General features: G+C 42.8%; 1 protein-coding gene across 19 annotated transcripts in view; it reads right to left on the reverse strand.

Annotated features, from left to right (window-relative positions):
• Positions 1 to 16,315, reverse strand: part of MICAL2 (microtubule associated monooxygenase, calponin and LIM domain containing 2) — a 135,651-nt gene that overhangs the window by 45,924 nt on the left and 73,412 nt on the right. For 14 of the 19 annotated variants that reach the window (XM_072864925.1, XM_072864928.1, XM_072864929.1 and 11 more), the window contains 3 exons: positions 13,139 to 13,325; positions 11,975 to 12,063; positions 11,762 to 11,861 (listed from right to left, as the gene is read on the reverse strand). In XM_072864925.1, the coding sequence (XP_072721026.1) occupies positions 11,762 to 11,861; positions 11,975 to 12,063; positions 13,139 to 13,325 (376 nt within the window). Of the gene's footprint in view, positions 1 to 10,779; positions 11,862 to 11,974; positions 12,064 to 13,138; positions 13,326 to 14,774; positions 14,856 to 15,283; positions 15,392 to 16,315 lie in introns of those variants that run through there. The other 5 variants (XM_072864930.1, XM_072864927.1, XM_072864923.1 and 2 more) reach the window with 3 other exon arrangements.

Consider the following 16,315-nt stretch of genomic DNA (forward strand, 5'->3'; position numbering starts at 1 on the left):
GTTCACCTTCCTCCCTCAGGTACGAGGGCAAAGCTGACAGCCAAGCAGAGCAATGGAGAGGTCTTCCTTGTCTGTAATATGCTACATATTACAGACATGAGCTACGTGAATATCCTTAAAGCCCTGAAAGCTTGCAATTAGTTTTGTTAGTCATTTTCTCCTGAAGTGATTTTAAGGCAGTTTATACCCATGGAAATACAGGGCAGGTCTCCCCGACAGCTACCAGGCATCTGCGCCGGTTTTGCTCAAGCTAAACAGGAGCAGCACGGCTGCACAGCCCCGTCAGCCTCACGCTGGAAGAGAGCAAACCTCCCCCGGCGTCGCAGGGCGTCACTGCCAGTCCCCACAGGGACCGGGGGAGGGTTTGCACGGGGCACTGAGCTGCGCAGACCCCAACCCAGGACTGACACTGTCTCACGGTCTCGGCACCACCGTGCACTGCCCGGCATGGCCGGGCCATGCCAGCTCTACTAGACTGCTCTGCCAAAAAGCTCAAGCTCAGATTTTTGAAAGCTCAAATCTCAGAGCTGTTTATGGCCCCTCCATGAGTAACAAACTGCTAAATGTTGTCTACCACCAGGCAAGATCCCTCTGCTACTCCAAAACAGATAAACGCATCATCACATGCCTCCTCCTGGTCCCAGAGGCTTTGCCAGCACACCAGCCCCATTTAATGAGGAAAGGTGCCAAGTTACATGCTGGTGACTCAGGCACACCGTGCCAACTCAGCGCTGCGCACAGAAGCACTGAAACCTTTTTCCATGTTATGCCACGCTTGGTGGTGCAATTGCAAGGGGTTTTGCTTAGCTGCTGAAAACACCACGGTCCTGTGACAGTCCCTGGCATGGGTCCCTTTCAGAAACCTGCCCGGGAGCAGCGTGCCACCGCACACGTGGCAAAGGAGAGTCCCTTTCCAAAGGGGCTTAGCGTCCACCCACCCGGGGCTTCACAGACGGCTCTCGGCACCTTCTATGATAACAAGGTGCCGATCGCTCCAGCATCTGAGTGCCCCCACCGATAACGCCAGGGCCAACGAACAGACGTAAGCAGGAGATGTTATTCATACTGGCGAATCCCACTTGACAAGTCAGCCTGACTTTCTGTACGGGCTGCTGCTCCTGAGTCATCTGCCAAACCAGCGTCAGGCAAATCACATTGCTGTGCCCTGACAAGGAGATGACAAGGGCTTGGGAACCAGCCACATGTGGGCAGAGCCAAGCCCCCACTGGGGGCAGCTGGGCCAGAGAGGCCGTTTCCCCCCCACCTCGGGCAGAGCACGCACTGCCCGCAGGACGCAAAGCCCGAACTGTGCCAAACGACGTTCCCCTCCCCTCCGGGAGCACTGGGCCAAGCGCCTCGGACACCAGCTGGCTCAGGGCAGCTGCGTTTTATCAGCTTTGCTCGGGAGCAGCCGCTCTGTGCGTGCCTCTGCCCGGCTTGGACAAAAATGGTCAAAGATGCTCCACTGAAAAATCCCCAACCAAGGCAGCTGCAGCAGCCTCCCCATCGAGTCAACGCTGCCGTGCCATAAGCAGCCAGAAGCGTTCACGTTTATCCTCCCTCCTCCTTTTTAGCTGGTTTTAAGTCATAAGAGGGGAAATAATTTTTTAAGCAAGGTACAGTGAGAGCTCCCACGGTATTTCTTGGCTAAGGCAAGTCAGACCAACCGAGAGCAGAAAGGGGGAGTAAGCCTTGCCGAGCTAACCAAAGTATGAAAACTTAAATAACACAAACCCAGAGAACATCCCTGAAGGCAGATGAAAAACAGAAACAGAGCCAGAAGACAACAAATTTTAAAATGGTATCAGCCTTTCTGCTTTGGGCTGCAACACACCCAGCGTACTGGCGGCCAGGAGGAAAGTTTCTGCAGGGAGCCTGGTCCAGAAAACGCCCCCGAGAGCGCCCCGATCCCTCCGGCTTGGGGCTCCTCACACCAAACACGAGGGCTGGTGGCTGACCGGCTGGAGACCCCCCAGCTGGGCTCTCGAAGGGGTAAGAAATCGTTCATACCTGCAGCTGGCAGCGAGAGGGGACCCTGCCCCAAACTGCCCTGCCCCGAGGCCAGGCAGCTCGGCACCCGCCCCGCGGCTCAGGAGAAAGCAGACAAGAAATGACCGATTTCTTACAGCCCTGCCCATGTTGTGTATCTGCGTGACGGCCCTGTTCAGCAGGGGGGGGAAGAAGGAAACCTACCGGAATAGGTGTTGCAACCTGCATTTGGGATGTGACATTTTGGCACCCCTGCCACATCAGGTTTTTGTGAGTCCCTGACAGCTGTGCAGCAGGAGCAGTACTTACCCACAGCTGCCCCGGCCGTTCAGCACCGGCAAAGGGCTTTCGGGTCCTCAGGTGAAAAGCACCACTGGAGTCCCAGGTGCTGCTCTTATCAGTGGCAGACAGGTGCCCAGGCACCCGGGGCTGGCACACAGCTCACCTGCCCCGCTGTGCAGCTGGCCCAATACAACACAGTGGCCCCCATAAAGACCCCAGCCCAACTTGTGTCCTGCTTTTCTGGCTGGCAATCCTGAGGCTCTTCGCCTGCCATTAAACTGTGTCACCCCATAACTCATCCACTCACCCTGAGTGGACTCTGCCTGGCCTTGTATGGAGCTGCTGACTAAGGCAACGACAGGAGTGAACAATTTTAAAGCGGAGTTACTCATAGACGTAGGCAGCTCTGATGGTGAAAGCAAACACCAGTTGGCATCAAAAACTGACATTAAGAAATTCAGTCAGCAGACCACAAATTGATTTGTAGCACACCCAGCACACTTCACTGCCTCTCTGACTTCTTACTGTATAATAAACAACAACAAAAAAATTATGAGTCCTGCTTATAATACAGCAGTGCTTTAAGAAAGCTGTGGGGCAGAAGGAAGGTGTCTTCATAGCAGTGCTGTGGAAGCACAGCTGAAAACAAACCCAGCCAGCACAGGGATGAGACACAGAGCAGAAAGTGCTCTCCAGGGAAGCACAGACCACGTGGGACTGGGAGAGGGGATGGGGGAACGACGACACCTCCAGCTTGGTTAGACCTCGGTCTTGCTGCAAGACACCGGTTACCAGCCCGCACTGGAGTGAAACCAGAGCTCCAGCCTGTACAGCCTCAGCTGTGCCCTGTAGCCTGAGCCTCAAAACATGTAAGGCTGCATGGGAGGATCGCCTGTGTTAGAGTTTCAAACCGAAGACATCCCGTTAAGGTATTTCACAGATCTGCCTTAACAGGCTATAGGGCTTCTAGCAGCATTCCCAAACTGATGTCCTGTCCAAACGTTGAGTTTTCATCACACCTGAGAAACTGCCAGGCAGATTTCTGTCCTTGAAAAACAACTTCTGTAAAAGAGACGATCTTTGACATTTCACAGATTTCAGTTCTTGCCACTTTTCTCCTCCTTTTTCCTCAGACCTCCTTCATACGTCTACAGAAGTCATTTCCATGTTACGGCAGCTAACAGGGCAAAGAATAAAGACAACCACTGCTCCCATGTCCATGGGGTGGCAAGCTGCTCCCTCTGCAATGGGGCCTGATCGCCTGCCCGGCTTCCAACCACCAAAAGCAAATGCTTTCCTGCTGCCCCTTCTCCACCCATGGCCCAGTGACAGGCTCCACCATGGCCCCCTCCTCTGTCCCCATGCCAGGAGCCCGTCTTCTCCCACACCCCCGTGGGCCCACGCCAGCACCTACACAAGTTCTTCAGCAGCAAAACACTTTTTCAAAGTATCCATTACTTACTCAATGAACAGACACTTCTGAATTCAGGCACAAAATATAACCAGGGAATTTGAAGTTGGCAAAGCAAGACAGAGCCCAAAGCACACGAGTTTTGAATGCACCCAGGACAGTGCACATTAATGTTCTAATACAAACTAAGCAAAAATTAATAGAGATAAAGGAAAAAGCAACTCACTGAAAACCTACTAGGTATGCTGAACATATATTTATGGAAAATTGCTTCTCAAACAAAAACTGCTATGATAACACACTATTTCTATCATTTTTTAGTACATATGTACTTTATCAGAGCAATCTGTGTTCGTCTGGTATATTAATGCATGTAATAATTGTGAATTTGGAGTGCAGCCACAACGATTTCAGTCTCTAGAGTTATCAGTGTCTGTCAAAATAATTTTTTTTGCACACAGACTCAAAGCACCAAAATCCTTAAAACAAAGACGTGAATTAATACCTGCAGAATAAATGCTAAAAGAGCAAATGCAAGACTGTAGCAACATGCAAATTTCTTTGCAATTTCACATTTCAAAAGAACATATCAGAAATTCCAGCCATTTCACACAAGTTTGAAGCCCACCACCGGATGAGATGATATCAAAGCCTCCCTTCTTTTTATGTTAACACAGTTCATGAAGAAAAGGAAAGAGACCTGGGGAAATATTCACATGACTAATATATATACTTGGATGAAGCACTACTACATAATGTCTTCTGATCTTCAGCGACGTGATATTTCATGCAAAAAAATCAAGTCATTTGCAAACATGTCATGTCTTTGAAAACATAAATATTAATGCAGAATTCAGTGCATTTCGGAACTCATTGTTTTGATTGGAATGTGAGGAATGAGTGAGCCAGAAATGAATTAAAGCCAATTATAGTAACTAATTGCCATAATGTTGTGGGAAAACGCAGACCATAGCCCTTGCTTGAGGTTGGAATACACGCAGAAGCAACTTTCACTGACATTTTATAGCTGTAGCAGTCTAGAAGAAACCAAGAGGAATAGAAATTACTCCTCTTGGTAGAGTTAATGAAAGGCTGACACTTGAATTTGAACAATTTTAAGAAGTGTTGTCTGTACTCTTTTTTTTCCCTTCAAATCAAGTATGCTTAAAAACTACAAGATCTTTTTCATTATAAAGTATTAGCATAATTATAAAAAAGGAAAGTTACCTTTACAGAATCCTGACATGTTTGCTTTTCATTAACAGACACCTAGGCAGGTAATGCTGCGTTGCTTTGAGAGGGAAAGATTAGCCTGGCTTTTCAAAAGAAGCACATCTTGAGTATGTATTTCCAATCCAAATGGCCCTAGTGGCAACAGACAAGTTCAGAATCCATTTGAACCAGTGTAAAGAGGAGGAAAGACAGAGCAGCCCCTGAGCCTGCCAGACACAGCAAACGCCACCTCTGCACTTCTAGTGCTATAACGGCATCTATAACATCGAGTAGCTTTCAAGCCTTAGAAAGCATTAACTATGTAAAGAGGCATTACTATCATCTGCTCCAAACCCATGCTTTTTGGAAGGCACCCAGTTCAGCGGCAGCTCGAGACCAGAGTAGCAGCCTGTTTGCCTTTCAAACAAGCACCGCTGCCAATTCCAGCTACACAAAAGGACAAAGCATTACTGCTTTGGGGTGCACTTCTAACAGCGTGCGCTTGCTGGAGGCCGAGAGCACTGGAGCTTTTGGAGAGAGCTCAACGCAAGAGCAGTAGGAGGATTCAAGCCTCCTACTCACAGGGAGGTCTGCTCACGTGGCCAGAGGAAGACAGGACTCCCAAATTAGGTTTGTTAAATTCGCTCAGAACTTAACCCACTAGTCTCTTCCTCTAGCAGCATTACTGGGAGCAAAACAAGGAATATTTTTATTGTGTAATGATTTTGACCAAGAGTGAGGGACCTAACAAACTTGCTCCCCTCACACTGCTCATTTTGTCTATTTTATTTATTTTCCGTACACTGTGTCCTGCCTTGTCCACTAGTGTTCCAGGGCATGGACTGTTTACTACCAGGTATATTCCTCTAGTGATAGGATTTGGTAGTGATTTGACTTTTTGGGCCTTCTGCACCACCAGGAGCAACACAATTACTACAAATCTAGACTCTAACGTTACCTCAATTCCAAGCTATTGTACTGTTATTTAGCAGGAATCAGTGAAACTTTATGAGAACAGCCTGAACATCTGATGCCTCTCAAAGCTTCAGTGCCAAACAAATCGTCACCTTCTGCAGACACAAAAACCTCTTTTGATGTTTCCATGCCTCTGCCTAAAATGATCAAGTAAAGATGGCAGAAATGAGCCTGCTCCTAAACTGTAAATTGTGCAAAAAGTAAATTTAGTTTTACCCAAATTGCTTTGTCCATTGCAATTAAGGAAGCACCAAGCATTGTCTTAACTGGTATTCGTTGCCCTATGTTTTCATTATGCAAATCATCTCCCCCTTGAACAGCAAACTTTCTGCTGTGCATGGTGGCTTTTTCTTTGGCAGGGAAGATGGACTAGTTCATTGGGAATAACATTTGTTGTTCTTTAGCAATGTTGTCTTTAGCAACACTTTCAAAAAATTCATTTCTGTCACTCAATCAATCCCAGTGAGGCTCAGTTTGAATTAACTTAAAAAATATATCACATAATCTTTCCATTAAATTATCGGGACTATTCTTTCTGGGATTTGTTTTTTTCTTGAACTATAAAGGAAGACATTATAGCTTAAGAATTGCAGAGCAAGCAACAGAAAGAAGATGAAGGGGAGGAAGACTTCGGAAAGCTCTTTTGGAGAACCTGCTGTTTAAAAAGAACCACAGCATCAGCTTTAAAAACAAAAATGAAAATTTAAAAAAAAGCCATGACAGAGCAAAGGAAGGCAAAATAAATAAATAAATAAAACAAGGCCACTGTTAACAGATAATAGGTCACCATTAGCTGCAGCTTCCAGGGTCCCAGAAGACACAGGGACCTTGCAAATAGCACTCCAGAGCCAGTAGCAAAGGTAAAGCTTTACCCACAGTTATTACATGCTTTTCCTGTACACAAGGTAAGCCCCCAAACACATGTAATTTAGCATGACCTTTATGACATTTGTTAATATGTAAAATAAAAACATAAGGAAAGGTAACAGAAGTCAAAGAGAAGAGGACAAGTGCCATTTGTGTATGCAATATAGAAGCAACCCCCATGCTCACCAACACCAATTTATGATTCCCAGGAAGGATAAATCCCAACACCAGGCACCTCCTGATTCGCAGCAGATGGGATAACTTGTCAAGGACCCCCAGATACATCCCTTTCAAAAGGGACACGCATGCGATTATACCACCACAGTGAAACTCTCTGGCCTTTGGGTCAGGCCGCAACAAAGATAACGCAACAGCATCCACCAGAAGAGGAATTTGCAAAATGAGTCTGAAGTCACTATTAAGTCTCTGTCCTCAGGAAATATTTTTAAAAGGAAAAGATGAAACAAGGAGACTTATAAAGAACTACATTTATTTTTGTTTACAGCAGATATCATAAATAAAGCTAAAACAATTTTCACTGTGTGCAAAATACAGAATTTCCATGTGAAAATTTAAATACAGCATTAAAAACTATTTAATAAAAATATTCAGTTAAGATTATAAAGTAAAATGAAGACAGAATATTTAGGAGGAGAAGGACAGAATCCTCACTGGCCAGGAAGAGCTAGGAAGACTCTGCAACAGAGGGTAAAAAACACAGCAATGGGAAGTGGTTTGAAATGGCAGACCTTTACGTCATGACCTTCATCTCAAAGCATGCTGAGCTTTGTGACAACCGTAGCCCTGAAATACATAGGAAGTCATGTCCTAACCATTTGTGCAGGAAGTGACGCTTAAAATACAGAGAGGTTTTTGTGTGTGGGCACAGCGTGGGGACTTTCAAAGCCATCAAGACATTTTAGGATACCCACACAAATCAATACTATTGCTTTAGTCATGCAAACATACAGGTCAGCAAGATAAGGCGTGGGGCTCTGACCCTGCAGCCCTTCTGCATTCCTGGCTGAGGCGTGTGAAATGGGGCAAGTGGCAGAGGATGTTTGGCCCCTCCTGAAAATTGCTGCTTAGATCAGTTCCCGAAAGCTCTTCCCTTTGAAAGGGATCCTCAGCAGGGAAGACTGGGTCATGGCCATATCAACCAAAACCTCAGCACACTTGCTTGACAGACTGAGCCTTTGGTTCTTGTTTGGATTCATTTCCCCTTCCAGCTTATCAACACGTCATTACACATACTGGAACTTATATAAAAAAACACATACAAAATAATCACACAAATTTGTCATGGAGAGTAGTGGCAATGTCTCATGCAGCAAGACAAATCCATTCATCGGAGTGGCAAATGGGGCCTAGTTAATTAGTTAAGAAAACAATTCAAACCAAAATACTCTGGTTATATAAACTTGGCATTTTGATATTACATAGACTAAAAATAGCATGCACATCTATTGCTGTTAGGCCTGCCCACTATGTTACTTGGGGTGGAAGACTGGAATTTGCGTCACTTTTTCAACAGAATCCTTTTATATTGTACTTCTCCAGTATGAAAGCAAAGAAGTGCTTAGAAAGCGCCACAGTGCTCAAACGTTGCTTGCTCATTGCATATTTGAGCTCAATGGAAATTTGCTCATTGTGTATTTGAGCTCAATGGAAACAGGCGTTCACGCTAACCAGGAGAATCAGCTGGCTAATCTTGTCCTGACCTTATTTTAAATCTTTCCTTCAATACTTTGAAAGAAATAAGGCTTTAACTAGTTCTTTCAAGGACAATGTACTTGCCTAACTTACCTTAAAGGCACAAGGAAGTGTACATGCACAGACACAGAGAGAAAAACATTCTCTACAGAGAGCGCAGACGTTACCTTTTCTAGAACCGTGAACTCAGCAACAGGTTAAATGATCATGCCAAAGCTCGCATCCATTAATATACCAGACACACACAGTTTGCTCCAAAAGTCTTAAAAAAAGGCGCAATGAAGTGCTGTCAAACAACAGTGTTAGTCACACAATTTTGGAACTGGCAAGCAGAAGAAAAATCACCTGAGAGCAGAAAGGCTTCAGCCAGTGAGCGGGTGCAGCACCGGAATGATGAATTGGACTAAAAGCAATGGGGGAGATTGACAGAGAAGACAGCAGGAAAAAAAAACACAGAACTTAACTTGGTTATAGAGGAAAGCATCAGAAAGATTACGTAGGCACAAAGAAGAACTGGCCAAAATGAAACTGCCTTTTTTCATTAAATCATGAATAAGGACGAATAGGTATGAATCTTACTAGCAGAATATTAAGGTGAAGAGATTATTTTTAAAAATCTACCAATTAGATTGATACCAATAAAAAACCTTCCCAACAGAATCACCTGCAAACTCTCAGTGGAATATGCACTGCAGTTAAGATTCCTCAGGAAAGTGTTTTCATTATTCAAGTTCCTGGATTCTGTTGCGGGAATGTAGGGATTTTATTCCCCATTATATAAATATATATAAAGCAAATACAATATTTTTAAGTTTTTTATTTTATTTTTAAACTTTCTACTAGTAAGATTCATTTGCTTTAAATTCATTGGACATCAGAGATTTCCAAGTTTCTTACTATATCACCATTTTCTGTAAGTTTACCATTATGCTCACTCTGCTAAAAAGCAGAAAATTTCCTGTAGTAAACAGCAGGAGAAAATTTCAGGAAAAAATGTTCCTAAAGACTGTGCTGTTGACAAACTGAAATCAAAATGGATGGCAAGCTAAATTTTAAAACTTTACCACTTAGCAGTTTGCTCTGTTGCAGGAGTAACATGGTAAATCACACTGCAGATTTTTTCCTTTTTAGGGTGAAACAATTACTATCATTAGCAAATAATCAAAAAGCATACAGTGTTAAGTAGGGTTTTTTAAAGGCTATAAAAGAGGTACAGATACATTTCTTTACATATATACAGATGCCCACCATGTTACTATAATTGTCACTGTGTCCAGTCAATATTCTAGCAAAGTTTTGCTGAATACACGTTTGAGCATAAATGGCAATTTATTTCAGATGAATGCTACCTTATACCTAAACAATTTTCTTCAAAGCACTTTTTCAAGTTCTGTGCATATACTTAACAATCTTTTTTCCAAAATACATAAGCACTCTAAAAAGTGAAAAGCTTTATCCTCGTAGTTTAAAGAAAGTCAAACTATCTTGAAGAAAAATCCAGTTTGTCATTTATTTTAAACAGAAGACACATTTCCTTTTAATACCTAAGAAACAAAACAATTCAAATCATCTTTTCCCACATTATGTTAAAAAAAAAAAAAATTCAAAAAACTGCCAGCCCATAAGCAGCGCAGTCATTTAAGACCACTGGAAGGTGATCCTCAACTTTGGTACTAACTGAATGCGACATTATTTCCTATTATTTAAGACACATTCTTTCAGGTAGAAATAAATGCTACAGATGCTTTTAATTTTAGGCTACACATATTACCATGTTTATGTATTTACCTATTTCCTGGTTAACTTATGAATTTAAACATTTAAGTATTTGAGAGGCAGGGAGCATGCTTACCTCACTGGCTAACTAGGCTGAAAGTAAATCAGAATTTGGGATGATGGTGTCTCCTTGCCATTAAATAGCTTATTTAACCTGTCCCAACACCTTCTGATTAAGGTAGACCTTGTTCAGAGACATCTGAAAGAAATTTACTTAACAGCTGCTCCAGATAATAGAATTTCACTTTTCTGGCATCAGCTTCATGCATTGAAATGAATGAAATACCCAACTAAGAAGTAATCTCCTTAGAATACGTTTGTAGGTTTTTGTTGTTTGTTCTAAACTTGTATTTTTAAAAAATTCCAAAAGACAATAGGAGCAGTATCTACCCAGAGGCACAACAGCAGTGATTTCAGTTACAGATGAGTGCTCCATAAATTGATATTCCTCGAATCAGCCACCTAATGAGGAAACCTCAACTTGAGGAATAAGTCAGGTCTAATTACACTACCAGTTCCTTTGACTTACAGTTTCAATCAAGCCTTCACTCAACTAAGATTTGCTCTTCAAATTTATTTCAAAACTTCAAATAAATTAGTAGTACAGATTATACCCACTACCAACAAAGGGTATCTATCACATGTAAGAAATGTAAAAGGCATGACTAGGAGCAATGTGAATTAAGTACATGGGGTTTTTTTTGTTTTGTTTTGTTTTTTTTAAAAACATTCATGCAAGTTATAAACCTCATAACCCAGAGCAAAGATGAAAGCAAGAATAAAAAGGTATGCGCCATATTCAGGTTTCAAAACGCAGTCATTTGTCATAAATATTCCCCAAACATCTGAAAGAACACACATTCTTTCTTGGTCTAATAAAAGAAAAAAAAAAGCAGGAGGGGACACGACAACAGGGAGAAGAATGGTTTTAAAATGTACCACCCCCTCAATGGTCTGATCAAAGGATAAAACGGGGGGGTGGGCTGGAATCTACAAAATATCCTTCATCCATCTCCGTGTTCTGGAAATGTATCTGGACACTGCCCTTCATGCTCTAACATACAGTACATTTTATGTTGAAAATTTTGATTGCACCTCATTTATATCCGAAGAATCCACCGTTGATTTAAGTCACACATTAAATTGCATGAAAAGTAAAAAAAACCCAAACAAAAAGCCTCAAGAAAATAGTGAGGCTGTTAATTTTGAAAATCTGAAAGGCACAACTGAGCAAGACACATAGAAGAATTTAAACCCTATAGAATTTTTTCACCCATTCAAGCACGTTTTCAAGTGATAGCTCTGCTTCCCGGTACATATGAGTAAGTACCTCTAGAAGAGCATAGAGGAATGGCACACCAAGGCTCAAGAGTTCGTACAAGTAGGTATAGTTATATGCATTGTCCCTGAAATGAAGATTGGTAGCGTGCAGAAAACCATGCATCCAGTTAGACAGACGTCTGGGAATGTCAAGCAGATCCCTTGTCACCCGAAGGGGCCAACTTAGCGTGCCCCTAAAGAAGGAAGTCAGGATACCTGGGGACCTGTCCTCTGGACTGCTAGCAGTAGACAAAGTGCTTTCTGTGGTGGTCTCTGCAGGTTTGGGTTCCTCTTTCTTCCATGCTTCTGTTGTCTCCTTATATAAAGCATTAAAAAAAAAATAAATTAAATGTACTTCTAAGAATGGCACCCTGCTCCAGATAAAGCTGCCTCAACATTTCCTGCATTAATAATATAACCAACACATACCTTTCCCTGGATCTGTAATGTTGCTCTCCTCTTTCTGTGTTTAGTACTGATTTTGCAGTGCGTAAAATGAGGTTTACAGTAAAATTTACCTACAAGAGAAAAATAAATTATATGATATTTTATCTATACATCTATGGACTTAAACCCCACTGTTCCATCTATAACAAGATGAAATCAAGATAATTAATGGTTGGGCAGCAAAAGGAACGGGAAACTTGCCACCGACTGAATAGCTCACAGGTTAGCATGGGTTTCTTTTACAGTACACAGATTTGCACATTTGTTAAATAAGGCAAGGTCATTTATCTACCACACAGGTTTAAGATTAATAAATAGCAGAAAAACAAGATTCTATAAATACCAAGTCACAAACCAACACAAGACATCAAGCAGCAAGAAGTCAAATAACCAGTTCAAAAAAGTCTTTGCAGAAGATTCTCTGGCCTGCAAAAGAACCACCTTTGGCCTTGAGTCTTTAATCCTTTCATAGAAGGAGATCAGGTTGATACTCCAATCTACTCAAATCATTTGGAAGTGGCACAGGAATTTCAATTCAGTTTAATAATTTCCCTCTAAACTAAAAAAAAAAAAAGGCAAAAAAATAATTCCTCATCTCCAAACCCCAGGCTGTAGGTGGGATGGAGCGCCCAAGATCTGAACCTCCCGTTCTACAGCAGACCGGAATAAATTACACTGCTGCTTGGCCAGTACTACTGCTTTCAACTCCTGAGCCATAACATCTTGAAAGAAATAACCTATATTCCCCCCATCTGTGTAAATCTGCTGCTATCATGGCTTATCCTTATACATCATGTTATTTAATGGCCAACTCTAGGTGAGACACGAGAATAATTCTGTATTGTTGGAGAAAAATGACCTTTTTTCCCCCCTGCTTTGACCTGTGATTGGACAAACTGCATTTCGGTCACTCAACGTGTTTTCCACTGAGGATTTCTTCATTTAAAGCTCAGGTCTGTCATAACTGGATTCTTTTGAAAGACTAGAACTGCAAGTACAAGGACTCAAAGATCAGCATGGATGCAAACAACATACTTGGCAGACCTCCTCCTGACCAAGCTACTCGGCCAGGTCTTTTTCCCTAGTTCCATTAAAAGCATCAATACTTGGACATTTTAAAATATTCTTAAATAGCTCCTATATTACCTTCTTCAACATCAAAGGCATAAATTCCTAAACGGAGTGTTGTAGAACATATTTCACACTTGAAGCACTCCCTATGAAAGAAGTGGCCTTCTGCACTCAGCCGCTCCATAACATATACCCGTTTTTTGCAGAAATAACAAATGTCACTCCCCCCGATAGACTGAGGAAATTCTTTTCGCAGAGATCCCTGTTAAAAGATAAAAATGGAAATGCACATAAAGCTGTTGCACTACATCCAGATATAAATTCTTATGAAGTGGGCAGCTGCTTTAGCTGCTTGAAGTTTTACACAGCCCCATCCACACACCATTAAAATAAGCATCGGTCAGCTTTTTTATTACTCATTTGCTGCAATTCTGTAGGTTTATGCAGCAATTCATAAATCAGACATCACAAGGACTTTACGGGGTGAGTTTTCAGCTGGACTTGCATCCAGCTTTCCCCCGGGAGTTCACCAACACTTTGTGTCTACTCAGGTACAAGAGCAGCATCAGCCCCAAATGCTCATTCCCACCCTGCACCGCGCTGGCTCAGGCACTCGCGTCTCACGGCTGCGGGCATCGGCGCTTCTCAGAAGAGGGCAAAGGCAGACCTTGGCAGCCTCGAACAACAGACACACATTTGGAGCTAAGAAAACAGACATCCCGAAGTACCAGTTCGTACACACTCTGGAGGAAAATGCAGGCTCATGCTTTAAGGGCCAGGAAGAAAAACCGACAGTCTTCGATGCTGGTGACTGACCTACCATTCACATCAGCTGCAGACGTGCTTCCCCTCTCAGCCATGTTCCTCCTGAGACTACAGCCCAAGCTGGGGCTTGGTTTGTTTTAAAAATCAATTTCATTCCTACCACAGACATTCAGAATATTTTTAACTCCTTGGACTTTCAAATATGATCCATATTAACAACTTGAAACTATTTTGAAAGTTTTTGTTGAATTTGGGCTGGCAATTAACATTCTTTAATTGCCACAAATCTCATTCTCTCTGGATATACATGCAAAAGGTACAGAAAAATAAATTATAAATTGATTAGAAGCCACTGGGCTTCCCTTTTCTTATTAGAGGCAGGTATGAGGATGTTACTTTGCATTACTGCATTCTGCTTAGTTATAGGTCGGGTACAGATGAGCATCCCGTCTCTGCCACAGCAGCCAACATCTCCCCTTCCCCACACCTCTCCCCCACTGCCACATGAGGGGTACCACGCATGGGACAGGGGAGGTGCAAGCTTGGCAGAGTCCAGGCACACACAGACAGCAGCACACAGTCCATGCAACTCATCTTTAATTTGCCAGCAAAAGGAGGCGTCGGAACAATTTTTTAATGTTAAGTGCAAGTCACAATTGTCATTGTCACAAGTCACACTCTTGTGCTTAGAAGCTGAGAATCCTATTCCAAATCTGCCATTAGTAATCCATTTTGCTGTGATGGATCATTTCAGAGTATGAACTACATGAAACTTTCCAAATGAACAACCACGCAAATGGAAAAGCATATAAATGCTTTTTTAAAAACACAATGTTAATAGAACAGGTCAGATAGTTACAATGAAGCAGAAGCAATCGGAGTTTAGTGCTGGCTAATAATTAAGTGTCATCACCACAACACACCGCCTTACTTCGCTTCTCAATACCTGACAGCTCTGAGTGGTGGAGGCAGGAGATGGAGAATGAGGAATGGGGCAAGAACCTGTAGCTCTGTCCAGAGACCGCTTCTGAATTCAACACAGAACAGTGTCAGAGTTTAAAAACAGCTCTCTTCAAAATGAGACACGGTGATTCAGCATTTGTGTGTTAAAAATAGCTGCATAAACATGTACCGTGCAAAACTTTCTTTAGAAGCCACCCTGATTAATAATTGTCTTCTGTTACTAATTGTACCAGTAATTACATTTAATAAAAGCCTCCTGAAGTTTTAATTCATACAGGCAAGTAATAAAAATATAAATAGAAGACATGGTGAGCAACATTTCCAGCACATCCACACATCAGCATATTTTGCCAATATGTACTTGATTCCTTAATAAGTGTTAGACTAAGACCTTTCATAACGCTTAAAGTGCTCCACAACCAGGGTCGTAAGTCAGGATGACATTCTGGAAACACCACTCAAGTTATTGTTTCTTTGTGGGTTTAGTCTTACCAGTTCAAGGGGGGGAAGCTGTGGCTTGGGTCTGTGATCATTCACATACAGATTGACAAGAACTTCAGCCACAGCTCCAATTGCACGTGAGACCTTTCCTACAGTCATCTAACCAGAAAAGGGGAGAAGATGAACAATAGAAGGAAGAGCTTTAGTTATTCTTGGAAAAGGAATTTAATGAGAAAAGGACAAGAATGATTTGAAAACATGCAAACAATGATAAAGAGAGGCTAGGAGAAAGAGCAGAGGCAAAGTCTGGCAGAGCACAAGCACGTTCATGCCTGATCAGCGTGGTCCAGCTGGTGGCCACAGAAGGCTTCCATGCAGCCCACATGCTTCTCCCTGCGGATGATGGAGAAATAGCTGCTGGGAACAAATGCTGCTCCCACAGCACAAGGCCTCCCACCATGTCCGCAAAAGGCTGGGAGCTACTGCCAGGCTATCAGGGTTGGACCATTCTGATACGTTAAAAAAACCCTCTGTTGTTCACTTTGACTTCTTGTGACTTAGTTGTTATATTTCAGAACGGGGGTGGGGACTAAACTTTACATTAATGGACCACAAACCGTGGCATTTCAGGAAACATTCTATGAAAGTGTACTAGAAGTCCTGCACAGAAATGTTTTGTTGATGCTCACGGAGCAACCATTCTCCCTCTCCCCAGTGACTCATCTTAACACCAGGGAAAACTGGAGAAACTACACTTGGGAAAGGAAGACATCTCCTTTAATCTGCTTCATCACACTGTTGCAGCCACGAATGTTAGGCTGTTTCTAACCAAATTTATCAAATAGACAGGCCTGCAAGGACACTGCAGTTCCTTAGACTGAGGCTGCAAATGCACCGTAGCCAGACCACTGACTGCATAGTCCAGGCTTCCTTGTTAAACACATGCCTGGGGACTGGAAAAGAAGAAAGGTGTGTGTGAGTGGCAGGCAGGTACTCCAGTTCTCTGTTCCTGGAAAAAAGACTGCGAAGACTTCATAGATTTACAGAAATATTTTCTACCCTAAACCAAATTTCCTGTAGTGA

Source organism: Ciconia boyciana, chromosome 6 (assembly GCF_034638445.1).
Source record: "Ciconia boyciana chromosome 6, ASM3463844v1, whole genome shotgun sequence".
NCBI classification, from domain to species: Eukaryota; Metazoa; Chordata; class Aves; order Ciconiiformes; family Ciconiidae; genus Ciconia; species Ciconia boyciana.